Below are 15346 nucleotides of genomic sequence, written 5' to 3' on the forward strand. Positions count from 1 at the left end.
CATTTCGATGTAACGTTAACACATAATGTTATGAATATGAACAGTAAAACTCTAGATCTGCAAGAGCAACAACCACAACAAAGAAAGGTAGTGCTCAGAAAGACTGCTGTCATGGCCAAAGGTGCACACTATTTCAACTAACTACCAAATTAACTAACTCACTAACTAGTTAAGCTAAGCTAAGATAGGCAAAGCTAAACTAAGTTAAGCTAAGCTCAGCTAAAGCTAAGATAGGCAAAGCTAAGATAAGTTAAGCTAAGCTCAGCTAACGCTAAGATAGCCTAAGCTAAGTTACGCTAAGCTCAGCTAAAGCTAAGATAGCTGAAGCTAAGTTACGCTAAGCTCAGCTAAAGCTAAGATAGCTGAAGCTAAGTTAAGTTAAGCTCAGCTAAAGCTAAGATAGGCAAAGCTAAGCTAAATTAAGCTAAACTCAGCTAAAGTTAAGATAGGCAAAGCTAAGCTAAATTAAGCTAAACTCAGCTAAAGCTAAGATAGGCAAAGCTAATCTAAATTAAGATAAACTCAGCTAAAGCTAAGATAGGCAAAGCTAAGCTCAGCTAAAGCTAAGATAGGCAAAGCTAAGCTAAATTAAGCTAAGCTCAGCTAAAGCTAAGATAGGCAAAGCTAAGCTAAATTAAGCTAAGCTCAGCTAAAGCTAAGATAGCCAAAGCTAAGCTAAATTAAGCTAAGCTCAGCTAAAGCTAAGATAGCCAAAGCTAAGTTAAGCTAAGCTACGATAAAATGCTGTGTATTGGTAAAGTACTGGAAAGTCTTCTGCAGTAAACTGAATTTTTAAGCAATTCATTGCTATGTAAACATTTACGGTTTCATAAACAATGTTTTTTCAATTCCTTCAAATGACTTTTTTAGCTTAAGGTTTACTGTTTGATGAACAGATGCCAATCGAGAAAAGATTCTCAAACACTTTGACAGTCATTAGTAATTCAGCGAGCCAGCCTTGTCCAACATGACGACAGTTATTAAAGTAAACTGAGCTCAGTAAAGAAATAAATCTGAGTGGAACTGACTGATGATAGGAGTCTTGAGTGATGAGACAGAGTTCAATGAACCCATAAAAATGAACAGTGTGTAGTCTTTATCCGCATAAAACATTTAAGATATGCACAGAAGGACTTTGTGAGCCTGAACCCATGAGACAAGTCTTGTTAGGCTCCTGCTTTCAGTCCCATTACTTCGATTACTTTGCCTGTTTGAGGAGCCGTGAACTCCACATGCACACAGTGAAAAAACCCAGACTTCATCTTCCTTCACCTTGATTTTAGAGACTGAAAGTTCACTGAAAAGGCACTTCGATGAAAGCTGATCAAAGCGCTGCACAAACTGTTTTAGTGCCACATGAGCTCACTTCAGTGCTTTAAGACAACAATCAATATTTCTGAGATAGTTTCAGGTCATTTCCTGCTTATGAGAAGATATAAACTAAAAAAAAGAGACCCTGCTGCTGCTGATGTCATCCTTCCTGAAACATATTAGCGCTCGCTGACATCACTGCTAATCACTCCCAAGAGATGCTGTCGATCATTAATGTGCACCGAATAAATTCTGGGCCTTCTGCCGGCTGATCCTCTGTCGTCTGATGTTGGTGGAGTTTGTGTTTCACTCATCCTCGTGCACGGCTGAGTGCACGGCTGAGGGCACACAGTGACTCGGCAGAAATAGAAAAGCACATCTGAGCCCAAAAGGCAGAAGAAAACAAGACTCTTCTCTCCGCTCATCATCACCTGACATCATCATGGGAAAATGAGAGAAGCAGGGAATTACAGGGAGACAAAACAGGGGCACAACTCCCTAAAATCCTTGAATTTCACTTCTTAAATCCTTAAAGAAAAGGCGATCCTGTACATAATAAATATTTCATAAATACCAGAATCTGGAGCAGCCTGAAATGTGAGATTTCCAATATTTTAGAGGTGGAACTCTCAGCTTCTTTCTCACATTTCTGCCTTTTACAGGCTGTGCTTGTTACCTTAGTTTCTTGAAGATTTTATGATCTTGATCCAGAATCTGCCTCATAGGCTGCCATGAAGGCCTTCTCTGATCAAACTAGATATTTGATGGCGTGCCTGAAGGAATCTGCCGTCTGAACCTTTTTGTTTCGACAGAATCTCCAGGTTGAAAAAGGCTCAGTGAGCAGAAACGCCTCAAACTCACATCAGTTCTGGGGTGAAGTCACCATCATATGATCATGACTCTCTCCCACTTCCAACAAAGTATTATTTTATCGCTCTGCTGAAATGATTTGAGTTATATCGGGCGGTAAATAAACGGGAGGTTTATGCCGCCAGTCAGACCGAAAGTCCCCGAGACATAAAGCAAAAGTCTGGAAAAGCTGTGAAATAAAAACTGGGCTTCATCAGACAACATGTTGGATATCATTTAAAAAACAGACACAACAAACATAATTCTATTTTCTGTGAATTAGTCTTCACACCTCTAATAAAGTCTGTTAAAACACATAAATACGACCCTTTGCTGCATTAACAGGGTTAGAAATAGATCATAGTTACTTTAGGTCCTCTCAGTCCACATGACTCACATAAACTTGTGTGATATGTTTATGTTGACTGAGGTTTAACGGTTGCCCTGAGCAACAAAGAGACACAGATGATGGAAAATAGATCCTTAGTGGGGTGAAAAGGCATCTAGCAGCTAATCTCGACATCAAGAGTCAATTTAATGGATCACCGTCTTCAGTGAGAGCAGCAACCTGAAGAAACTCTAACATGTGCAGGACCTGGATTGAAAAACTACAAATCTATGATAGGAGGAAGCATCCAAATAAAATCCAATAACTCCGGTTGCTTTGTGAGGTTTTTTAGCACCGCAGCATCAATAAAATATGAAATATGATGGATCAGTTTCACGATTTCTTCTGCTCAATCTATAACAAACAATAAGAAATAAGAAAAAGTGAGTCTCTGCCTCAGCTGAGTGTGAAGCAGCTCCTCCAGATCTGAGGCCCTGGTTCTGAACCTCCGGGTCGGGCTGAGTCTCTGCCTCAGCTGGAGCAGTTTCAGCATCTCTGGACCTGGTTCTCAGTGATGGTGAGTTGGATCAGAGATGGACAGACGGATCGGGGCTTCGTCAGCAGTAATGAGGGCGCTGCTCCGGTCCGTTTGGTGAAGCTGAGCCGGAAGGAGAAGCTTTCAGGTTCCTGCTCCATCTTTGTTCCAACCCTCACCTGAGCTCACAGATCTGGGTTCTGACCCAAAGAAGGAGGTCGTGGATACAAGCGGCTGAAATGAGTTTCCTTTAGAGGGGGGCGGGGCTCAGCCTTAGAGATGGGGGGAGGAGCTCCAACATCCGGGGGGAGGGGCTCCAACGTCAAGGGGGAGGAGCTCCACCATCAGGAGGAGGAGCTCCACCATCCAGAGGGGAGGAGCTCCACCATCCAGAGGGAGGAGCTCCACCATCCAGAGGGAGGAGCTCCACCATCCAGAGGGGAGGAGCTCCACCATCAGGGGAGGAGCTCCACCATCCGAGGGGGAGGAGCTCCACCATCCAGAGGGAGGAGCTCCATCATCCGGGGGGAGGAGCTCCAACATCCAGAGGGAGGAGCTCGGAGTAGAGCCGCTGCTCCTCCACATAGAAAGGAGTCAGCTGAGGTGGTTCCTCTGGTTAGGATGCCTCCTGGGAGGAGGCCCCGGGTCAGAACCAGAACCCACTGGGGGGGGTTATATATCCCATCTGACCTGGGAACACCTCAGAATTCTCCAGGAGGAGCTGAAGAGTGTTGCTGAGGAGAGGGATGGATGGGTTTCCCCTCTTGGACCTGTTGGTTCTGAGACTTTACTTCAGTACCTTCCTCAGTCGTTCCTACAGCCATAAACAGTTCACTTAAATAAGTTAATATACCTTAGAAGTGAGAAGTTGGCGCAACTTTCCACTTCTGCGTGTTTAATGTAGGAAGTTTTGATCATTTCTTTGGACTCGAGTTAAAAATGATTCATATTTTGAGTCAGGAACAGGTTGAGACTCGGTGCTTCAGGGTCACTTCTGGAGCAGAACCTGCTTTCACTCTCATATCCAGGACTTCTCTCCGGTGTGGAAACGAGGGAATCTGGGAATGACGCAAAGAAAGTAGGAGCGGGAAACAGGAAAAAAAACAAGAGCACAGTCTGCTGACTCAGCCTTTTAGTCCCCCCCCATGCTGACTGGTGCCCTTTCACAGGACCAAAGCCTTGAAAAGAGCTTCCCGGGTCAAAGGTCGGTGGGCAGGAAGGAGGGAGAGGTGGAGAAGTGTGGAGGGGACGGCGTTTATCGGCCTGACAGGCGGCCGGAGAGGACGGATACGAACACGCCGCTGGCCTCCAGCGCCGATACCAGCTTCATGGAAACATTCCTCGTGAACAAGGACAGTCATCGCCCACATGTGTCAAACGGAAACTCAGGGTTAAAGCTGCAAAACTGTAGATCCGTGAAGATAAGAGCAGAGAAAAATGTATGTTTTGTCTTTATTTTGGGACACGTGTCGTACGGAGGACCGAAACTGGCATAAAGGGCTAAAAACATGAGGCTATATGATGATAAATGCAACTGAAATTAAATAACTTAACAATTTATGCAGAAATAATTTAATTAAATGTGAAATAAACACATTTTTCTGCTTTAATTTTAAACTGCATTAGTTTAAGCTCGAGTTAATGTTGCTCTTTATTTCTCAGTTTTCCATTTTATTTGTTATTTTAATTCAAATCCATTTAATTTCTTCCTTTGTTAGTTTGTTCTTCTTGTATTTATTTCTATATTATTTTCCTTTACAGTAGAAAAACAAACATTAACTCCAATTAAAATGTGCGCAGTTTAAAATTAAAGCAGAAAAATGTCTTTAATTCACATTTAATTAGATTATTTTTCATTTTAGTAGCATTTATCATCCTATAAATGTAATCAATTACATATATTTTTATATTTATTTCAGATTATAGCAGTTTCAGTCCTTCAAAGGTTTAAATCTATCACAACGAACCTTTGGCTGAGCTGCTTGGACAGAAATTATTGAGCCGAACATGGCAGCAGCTGGCAGCCGGCGAACAGCTCGCTTTGCTTTTGTGTCTCAGTTCACTCGAGTTGGTTCATGAATATTCATCACAAACACACACTAATCTCAATCATCCAAAGAGGTCAGAGTGCAGCGGTCTGAGCTGGATGATGCTGGTTTATACGCAGCGAGCATCGGGTCTACTTTCTGTGTGTTTTAAATCATATTTTACACGTCTTTCTGAAACATTTGTTCATTAAATTCCACTTTAGTCTGAACAAAGATGTCCTGAATGAGGACGTTAAATAGATCCGAGTTGAATCCCATCAGGTGGAACACGAAGCGAGAAGCTAACGAATATCATCTTAAAATAATAACAATTAGACAAAACTAACTTTCTTTGTCCAACATGAATCATCTTCCACTTTAAACTCAGTTATCCTTAAAAACACAGTTAATCAACAACTAAATCAAACTGGAACTCTATGATTTAAACCCTATTTTTAACTGAACACGTGTTCATTTTGAATTAGCATAATGCTTCGGGGCATGTTTACCTCTGTGTTGCACCTGCTCACAGGACAAAAGTTCATCTTTATTAACTTATGATGTAAGACAGGAGCAGATGCTCCGTAAAGTCCAAGAAAAACAGAAACTAAAACACCAGGAAGCAGCGGAGAAGAGTCATGAATGAAAATAAAGGAATCAAACACAGCTAATACTGACAGGAGTAACTATCCGATGACACCAAGGAGGAGACAGATATCTCAGGTGTAAACCGAAAATAAAACAGGAAGTAAAGCTGACAGATTAAAAGGATTAAAATGCAAAGACATAACAAAGAAATAGGGGCTTTAATTCTGCCTCTAAGATGTTCCCCGAATAATTCAAAGCAATGCCTTCATATGTAATTTCATTCTTTAACTTCCAAAAACAAAAAGTGTCAAAGAAAACCTTTGACTTGTAGTCAGATGGATTTGATCTAAACATCCCACTGAAACCATATTTGTGATAAAGTTTATCATTAATTAACTAATTAAAAAGGAAAAGCCACCTGCAGGGACTTTAAAGGTAACCCGAAGCCTTGCTGCTAGCTAACTCCTGCTGCAGGAGCTTAATTATTAAAGCTGCACTTCGAGGATACTGACCACCTCACCGGCTCTGAAACTTCCTCTCAGATAATCCTCGCATTGCTTTCACAGAAGAAGAAAAACGTGCGTGTGCGGCTGTGCATGAACACACACACATGGGAGGTCAGTGAAGGCTCAGTTTAGGACTGAAGCGCCTCATCTCTGTGCTGCTACCCCACCTTTTCTTTTCCTCTTCAGTCTGTTTCCACAGAAAAAAGGAAGATGATAAAGGCTTATTTCATCTCTCGGGACCTGTTGGGATGGGGGATTAGGAAGCCGTTAACAGACAGAGTCGCCCTGCAGGTTCAGGCAGGTCCTGGTTGGCAACCTGCTGGCTGAAACTGACAGCCCCAATATTTCAGATGCAGTTAAGACCGAGTTCAGCACAGCTTCATAATAATAAGAATGTTGCCACGCAATTAGAGGAGCTGAAAACACCAACAAGAAGCTGGGTTTCAGAGTGATTTAGTGGGGGATGAACAGGCTTCCAGTCATTATCCTCGACTACACCATCAGTTAAAGATGACACGTTTTCTTAAGGTTCCACTTCTGTCAGCACAATCTTTGGACAGCTTAAGAAAAATATGCAACATTATTTACTTTGCAACAGATTCAATTTCTTTGTTATGACACTCAATTCAAATTTTCTGTTGTTTTAACAGCTCGTTGTGCTGGGAAAGTCTGGAGCCTCAACTGTTTTCTGGGTGAAAACACAGAGATTAAAGCCTCACCGAGCTTAGAAGGTAAAAAGTAGCAGCTTTTAAGATGAGAGGTGAGAGGATATGTCCTTAAAGGTTCCCCAAATGTCCCGAAGACGGAGCAGCTACAAGGAACAATAAAAGCCCAAATCCAGAACCTGTAGCTGGTACTATTACAACAATGTGCTTCAGTGTAAATACTACAACATAAGTACCAGCACATTTAATTTATTGGTTTTGCCACATGTTTGTAGCTCAAACTGCACTTGTTAGCCTGTTAGCTTAGCTTGCACATGCAAGTTTATGCAGCTAGCATAAAAAGAGGGAAAGTAATTTGAAGCCATGTGTCTTTTTTCCTGGTAAAACTAATTCAAACACCCACTTAAACCTTAAACTTCAAACATAAAAGTGACTTCACCTCAACACAGGAAACAAATTATCAGTTCAGCTTAAATATATAGAATATTTCTATTTTCTGGGCCTTGAAATGAAAAAGTCTAGGTTTATGATAATAAATAATGTGGCATTACTTGAGGTAATATTATGTCTTATTCATGTTGTTTCATCACATATATTAAAAATTAGATTTTGTTTAAGTAGCATAAAACCATTCCAAATGATAGCTAAACGCTACACAAGCTAACTCAAAGCTAGCTGCTAACTTTGCACCCGTTCAGCTACTGTTGCTAACCTAACATTAGCCTGTGATGTGAATTCATCTGTATAGTAGCCAAAAACAAAAGCCAAAACAAATTTGAGCATTTTGTGTGCTCTTGAAGTTAGGATGCTAGCATTAGCTAAATAGCTACAATGAACAACTTGTCACGCATGCTTCATATAGTGTCAACTTTCTCTGTATCTGCTGGAATATCATGCAGTTTTATTCTATATGGAAAAGATAGCTATATTCCTGACTAAAACTTAGGGATTATATGAACTGCGGGGATAAGAAGCCAGTGACGAGTGATAAAAATGAAAGCCACCTTAGCAGTGAATGACATCACAGTTTTTTTCAGACATCTATGTGCAGAAATACCTACAAATTCAACTAAGTATTAAACTTTGTTACTGTTATAATGGATTGAAACCATTACCATTGGTCATGGTTTCTTTCATAGTTCCATCTGTGCTTCCCTGTTTCTAATAAACCCAAAACATCTTCACATATTACTCTTTCCCGCCCACAGAAAGGTGTGTGATTCATGTGATGAATGTGCTAAAATCAGCTCACAGGGTTATGACATCACCCTTTGGGTTTGGGTGCCTGTGACGAGTCGTGACAAAGCGTTTCTTCTCAGGTCAGATGTGGCTCTGAGCTCAGAAGAAAGCAAACAAAATGTTCCCGTCAGCGAATCCTCTTACAAGCACGAGCAGGTTCAAGACCACAATCAATATCATCTTCACATCCATTCCAACAAGCACATTTATCCGTTTTATTATCATTTCTAATCATTAAAGTCCTGAGGAACAAAGCCGAGTCATGTTTACTCTGACTTCAAAAGATCAAATCAAATAAAAGACCATAATCCACCATTTAAAAGAAAGAAAGAGCCAATAAGAATCTCTGCTATTTACCAACATTAAAGAAACCGTCACATACGATCAAAGAGTTCTCCAAATAATAAGTGAACCCGCCCTTTCTACAAAGAAACAATAGCAGGTCAGAGACCAGCTCATAAAACCAGTTTTACGGCTAATTTCTCATGTTACACTCATTTGAATGTGAAATATACCCCCCCCCCCCCCCCCCCCACACACTTATTTTAACCTATGAAGAAAACACAGAAGCAGTGTGTGAAAAACTAAGTGAACCCTTACTGCTTCCACAGTAGCAGCCAGGTGCTGCTGCATCCCAGCAAGTTTACCCCAAGGTGAAGAAGCCCAGAGCTACATCTCAGACTCTACAGGCCTCAGTTAGCATGTTAAAGGTCAAAGGTCATGACAGCACAGTTAGAAAAAGACTGAACAAGGATGGCTTGTTTGGAAGGGCTGCAGGAGAAAGCCTCTTCTCTCTAAAAAGAACATGGCAGCACAGCTTAGGTTTGCAAAGCTGCATCTGAACAAAGCTCAAGACTTCTGGAACAATGTCCTTTGGACAGACCAGAGCAAAGTGGAGATGTTTGGTCCTAATGCACAGCAGCACGTTTGGAGGAAACCAAACACAGCATATCAGCACAAACACCTCATACCAGCTGTCAAGCACGGTGGTGGAGGGCTGATGATCTGGGCTGGTTCTGCAGCCACAGGACCTGGGCACCTTGCAGTCATTGAGTCCACCATGAACTCCTCTGGATACCAAAGTATTCTAGAGTCAGATGTGAGGCCATCTGTCCCACAGCTAAAGCTGGGCTGAAACTGGCTCATCAACAGGACAAAGATCCCAAACACAGCAGCAGATCTACAGCAGAATGTGGGAAAAAGAAAAGAATCAAGGTGTTGCAATGGTCCAGTCAGAGTCCAGACCTCAGCCTGACTGAGATGCTGTGGTGGGACCTTAAGAGAGCTGTGCAGAAACCAAAGCTGCAAACCTCAATGAGCTGAAGCAGCGCTGGAGAGAAGAGGGCCGAGATTCCTCCAGAACCATGAGAGAGACTGATAACGTCCCACAGGAAACCATCACTGCAGCTCACTGCTGCTGAAGCTGCTGGATCAGGGGTTCACTTAGTTTCTCACTCACTGCTGCTGAAGCTGCTGGATCAGGGGTTCACTTAGTTTTTCACCCACTGCTGCTGAAGCTGCTGGATCAGGGGTTCACTTAGTTTTACACTCACTGCTGCTGAAGCGGCTGGATCAGGGGTTCACTTAGTTTTACACTCACTGCTGCTGAAGCTGCTGGATCAGGGGTTCACTTAGTTTTACACTCACTGCTGCTGAATCAGGGGTTCACTTAGTTTCACACTGCTTCTGTGCTCAGCTTTTGTTGAATAAATAATAAAACGGTGTGATACGAGTTGCTTTCAGGTGGAATTCAGCTGATTCTAACTCCTGAAACCGACTCGCTGCCCTGTTGAAAGCAGCTTCTCCCAGAGACTAAAACAGGGCTTATTATGGATTATTTATTATCTATGAAGCAGGGAGACGGGCCTGTAAACTGAGCTGACTCAGTAAATAGAGTTCTGGGTCAAAGTCTGAACGCAGCGAATGACGAGCAGCGAAGGAGGAAGAAGAGAAACATGAGAGGCAGCAGCTTTTCAGCCTTCAGGTTCCCGGCCCTCATTGATCTGTCCTGTGACTTTTATCGGGCTTCTGCTGAGCCCCACCGGTCTGATTTATCTCATTCAGTCTGTGGTCACATCAGATCAGGGACAAGGGTCAGATCAGGCGGCCCAAAGCTCTACAAAGTGTTTATTCTGATGAATAAAACGCCTGAAAACCAGAGGACTGAAGCAGAATGAAGGGGGGGTCGCTGCGTGTAGGCGGCCACAGGCCTCACCTTGGCCTAATCCCTCCTCCAGCACCGGGATCTTCATTCATAAACCCATAAAGCTGAAAGCAGAGCAGGTGTTACAGAGGAGAAATGAAGCCACTGGTCTGTGTCTTTTGGAGTAAAGATCAAACCGCAGCCCCGAGCTTCAGTGAAGAGAAAAGCGCGACATTTGTTGGGGAAAGCCTCTAAAAACACGCAGAAAGTGAAGGTGGGAGCAGGGAAGCTTGGTGCTGAAGCAGGAGGATCCAGCAGGTGTGTCAGGAGCATCTCTGCCCCATCCTTACCTCAGGGCCACCCGCACCGAGCTCTCATCCGGCCCGCTGCTCATGGTTCCTCCGAATCAGTCCGTTTAAAAATAGCTCGATTTCCCTTTTTCCTTTATCCTCTTACAGCAGCGTCTCGGCCGCCCTCCCCCTCCTGCAGACTCCTCTCCAAAGCGCTCCTCTGCTCAGCTTCCACCCTCAGGGCGTGCGTTTGGCAATCAGACGCATCTTTTGTGCGCAGCTCAGCAGCGAAATGGGAACTGAGCTGCGCGCCATGGTCGCGGGGACGTGAGGCTCGGGACCCGGCGTCGGTCACCTCTCCAGCGGCATCGTTCCGGCCTCCAGCCCGGGTGGAGAGCAGCGTGTGAGGGGAAGAGCCAGGAACCGCTTGGCGTGTTTCTCCCCGGACAGACTCCTCCTCCTGAGCCGCACCAATCCCAGCAAGGGGACAGCCCACGAGCGCGCACACTGATCAATAATACCAATTAAATCCCATCTGGGTTCAGCGCAGGATAAAACCCCTTCACTGTGCACGTGATACAGGAAACAGAAGCTTGGAATATTACAAACTGAAGAAATAAAGACTTAAGTGGCTTAATTTTTAATGTAATAAAAAAATATCCGTTAATATTTGACTTTTCCATCATTAAATGACACAAAACTCACCAAATAAAACCAAATTACAACGAGTTTGTGCTTTAGATGCGTTATTGTCTCTTTAAATGACTCACGAGGGACTGATTTTGGGCTCGTGCTGCCAGCTGCTGGTTCATTTCTGTCCCTGCACCTTTAAAACGGGACCAAAGCTTTTTGGATGATTAAACTCTTTAATTCACAGATGTTACACAACATGTCAGCTGCATGGATGCATGAGAACAAGCAAATAAAGGAAAGAACGGTTACAAACTCAGGTTTTTAATCACTGAACATGTTCTGGGTTCATTTGAGCATTTTTAAAGTGCTTTAAAGTGGCTTTTATGAAGAATTTAGCACAGAAAATAAATTAAGCTTTTATATCAGAGCTTCATTTATTTCTTCTGCCGTCTTTATCAATTATGATGTGAATAAAACGTACTTTATTATATGTTAAGTCACATTTATGGCTCATTAAAGGCTCATTGTGAAGTTAAACTTCTCATTTATGGGTTTATTATTTACCTTCTGCTGCTCAGAGTAAAACTCTAAATCAAATACTTTATATTCCCTCATTTCCAGGCTCCATAATGTTTGGTTTTCCTCAAACATTTGCATATTTCTCTGATGTTTTTGGCTCCGAGTGTAAAGGACGATCTCCATCACTCAGGGAACATGGGATTGTTGTCATCTCTGGAGCTCCGAAGCAGCATCTTCTGCAGCAGAGAACCTTTAATGTGGCCAAAAATACTCCGAAAAGAAAGAGAAACACAATGCAAACTGCTCAATGTTGTCCAGGAAGCAGCAGCTGCTGAGAAAAACGCTCATTATCCACCTAAAAGAGCAAAGAGGAACACAATATTCACCAAAAATAAACACGCTTTGTCAGAATTTTGTTTTATTTACAAGAAAATACGTTTTCATCATCTCTCAGGATAAGGTGGCATTTGAAGAGTTCAGATTACACCCAAAGAGCCTCTTACAGAGGTTCAGATTACACCCAAAGAGCCTCTTACAGAGGTTCAGATTACACCCAAAGAGCCTCTTACAGAGGTTCAGATTACACCCAAAGAGCCTCTTACAGGGGTTCAGATTACACCCAAAGAGCCTCATACAGGGGTTCAGATTACACCCAAAGAGCCTCTTACAGTGGTTCAGATTACACCCAATGAGCCTCTTACAGTGGTTCAGATTACACCCAAAGAGCCTCATACAGAGGTTCAGATTACACCCAAAGAGCCTCTTACGGATGTTCAGATTACACCCAAAGAGCCTCTTACGGATGTTCAGATTACACCCAAAGAGCCTCTTACGGATGTTCAGATTACACCCAAAGAGCCTCTTACGGATGTTCAGATTACACCCAAAGAGCCTCTTACAGAGGTTCAGATTACACCCAAAGAGCCTCTTACAGAGGTTCAGATTACACCCAAAGAGCCTCTTACAGGGGTTCAGATTACACCCAAAGAGCCTCATACAGGGGTTCAGATTACACCCAAAGAGCCTCTTACAGTGGTTCAGATTACACCCAATGAGCCTCTTACAGAGGTTCAGATTACACCCAAAGAGCCTCATACAGAGGTTCAGATTACACCCAAAGAGCCTCTTACGGATGTTCAGATTACACCCAAAGAGCCTCTTACGGATGTTCAGATTACACCCAAAGAGCCTCTTACGGATGTTCAGATTACACCCAAAGAGCCTCTTACGGATGTTCAGATTACACCCAAAGAGCCTCTTACAGAGGTTCAGATTACACCCAAAGAGCCTCTTACAGAGGTTCAGATTACACCCAAAGAGCCTCTTACAGGGGTTCAGATTACACCCAAAGAGCCTCATACAGGGGTTCAGATTACACCCAAAGAGCCTCTTACAGTGGTTCAGATTACACCCAATGAGCCTCTTACAGAGGTTCAGATTACACCCAAAGAGCCTCATACAGAGGTTCAGATTACACCCAAAGAGCCTCTTACGGATGTTCAGATTACACCCAAAGAGCCTCTTACGGATGTTCAGATTACACCCAAAGAGCCTCTTACGGATGTTCAGATTACACCCAAAGAGCCTCTTACAGGGGTTCAGATGACACCCAAAGAGCCTCTTACAGAGGTTCAGATTACACCCAAAGAGCCTCTTGCAGGGGTTCAGATTACACCCAAAGAGCCTCTTGCAGGGGTTCAGATTACACCCAAAGAGCCTCTTGCAGGGGTTCAGATTACACCCAAAGAGCCTCTTGCAGGGGTTCAGATTACACCCAAAGAGCCTCTTGCAGGGGTTCAGATTACACCCAAAGAGCCTCATGCAGGGGTTCAGATTACACCCAAAGAGCCTCATGCAGGGGTTCAGATTACACCCAAAGAGCCTCTTACAGGGTTCAGATTACACCCAAAGAGCCTCTTACAGGGGTTCAGATTACACCCAAAGAGCCTCTTACAGGGGTTCAGATTACACCCAAAGAGCCTCTTGCAGGGGTTCAGATTACACCCAAAGAGCCTCTTGCAGGGGTTCAGATTACACCCAAAGAGCCTCTTGCAGGGGTTCAGATTACACCCAAAGAGCCTCTTGCAGGGGTTCAGATTACACCCAAAGAGCCTCTTACAGAGGTTCAGATTACACCCAAAGAGCCTCTTACAGAGGTTCAGATTACACCCAAAGAGCCTCTTACAGAGGTTCAGATTACACCCAAAGAGCCTCTTACAGGGGTTCAGAATACACCCAAAGAGCCTCTTACAGGGGTTCAGATTACACCCAAAGAGCCTCTTACAGAGGTTCAGATTACACCCAAAGAGCCTCTTACAGGGGTTCAGATTACACCCAAAGAGCCTCATACAGGGGTTCAGATGACACCCAAAGAGCCTCATACAGGGGTTCAGATTACACCCAAAGAGCCTCTTGCAGGGGTTCAGATTACACCCAAAGAGCCTCTTACAGAGGTTCAGATTACACCCAAAGAGCCTCTTACAGAGGTTCAGAATACACCCAAAGAGCCTCTTACAGGGGTTCAGATTACACCCAAAGAGCCTCTTACAGAGGTTCAGATTACACCCAAAGAGCCTCTTACAGAGGTTCAGATTACACCCAAAGAGCCTCTTACAGAGGTTCAGATTACACCCAAAGAGCCTCTTACAGGGGTTCAGATTACACCCAAAGAGCCTCTTACAGTGGTTCAGATTACACCCAAAGAGCCTCTTACAGAGGTTCAGATTACACCCAAAGAGCCTCATACAGAGGTTCAGATTACACCCAAAGAGCCTCTTACGGATGTTCAGATTACACCCAAAGAGCCTCTTACGGATGTTCAGATTACACCCAAAGAGCCTCTTACGGATGTTCAGATTACACCCAAAGAACCTCTTACAGGGGTTCAGATGACACCCAAAGAACCTCTTACAGAGGTTCAGATTACACCCAAAGAGCCTCTTGCAGGGGTTCAGATTACACCCAAAGAGCCTCTTGCAGGGGTTCAGATTACACCCAAAGAGCCTCTTGCAGGGGTTCAGATTACACCCAAAGAGCCTCATGCAGGGGTTCAGATTACACCCAAAGAGCCTCTTGCAGGGGTTCAGATTACACCCAAAGAGCCTCTTACAGGGTTCAGATTACACCCAAAGAGCCTCTTACAGGGGTTCAGATTACACCCAAAGAGCCTCTTACAGGGGTTCAGATTACACCCAAAGAGCCTCTTGCAGGGGTTCAGATTACACCCAAAGAGCCTCTTGCAGGGGTTCAGATTACACCCAAAGAGCCTCTTGCAGGGGTTCAGATTACACCCAAAGAGCCTCTTGCAGGGGTTCAGATTACACCCAAAGAGCCTCTTGCAGGGGTTCAGATTACACCCAAAGAGCCTCATGCAGGGGTTCAGATTACACCCAAAGAGCCTCATGCAGGGGTTCAGATTACACCCAAAGAGCCTCATGCAGGGGTTCAGATTACACCCAAAGAGCCTCATGCAGGGGTTCAGATTACACCCAAAGAGCCTCATGCAGGGGTTCAGATTACACCCAAAGAGCCTCATGCAGGGGTTCAGATTACACCCAAAGAGCCTCATGCAGGGGTTCAGATTACACCCAAAGAGCCTCTTACAGGGGTTCAGATTACACCCAAAGAGCCTCTTACAGGGGTTCAGATTACACCCAAAGAGCCTCTTACAGGGGTTCAGATTACACCCAAAGAGCCTCTTACAGAGGTTCAAA

At 43.8% G+C, this 15346-nt stretch overlaps 1 protein-coding gene across 3 annotated transcripts in view; it reads right to left on the minus strand.

The window, feature by feature from the left end:
- Positions 1 to 10962, minus strand: part of LOC140282590 (kinesin-like protein KIF21A) — a 49292-nt gene extending 38330 nt beyond the window's left edge. For 2 of the 3 annotated variants that reach the window (XM_072377072.1, XM_072377071.1), the window contains exon 1: positions 10542 to 10961. In XM_072377072.1, the coding sequence (XP_072233173.1) occupies positions 10542 to 10585 (44 nt within the window). In that variant the 5' untranslated portion in view covers positions 10586 to 10961. Of the gene's footprint in view, positions 1 to 10541 lie in introns of all 3 variants that reach the window. The other variant, XM_072377070.1, reaches the window with a different exon arrangement.
- Between the last annotated feature and the right edge of the window lie 4384 nt (positions 10963 to 15346).

The sequence above is a fragment of the Leuresthes tenuis genome, unplaced genomic scaffold (genome assembly GCF_036924035.1).
Source record: "Leuresthes tenuis unplaced genomic scaffold, fLeuTen1.0.hap1 SCAF_23, whole genome shotgun sequence".
Lineage (NCBI taxonomy): Eukaryota > Metazoa > Chordata > Actinopteri > Atheriniformes > Atherinopsidae > Leuresthes > Leuresthes tenuis.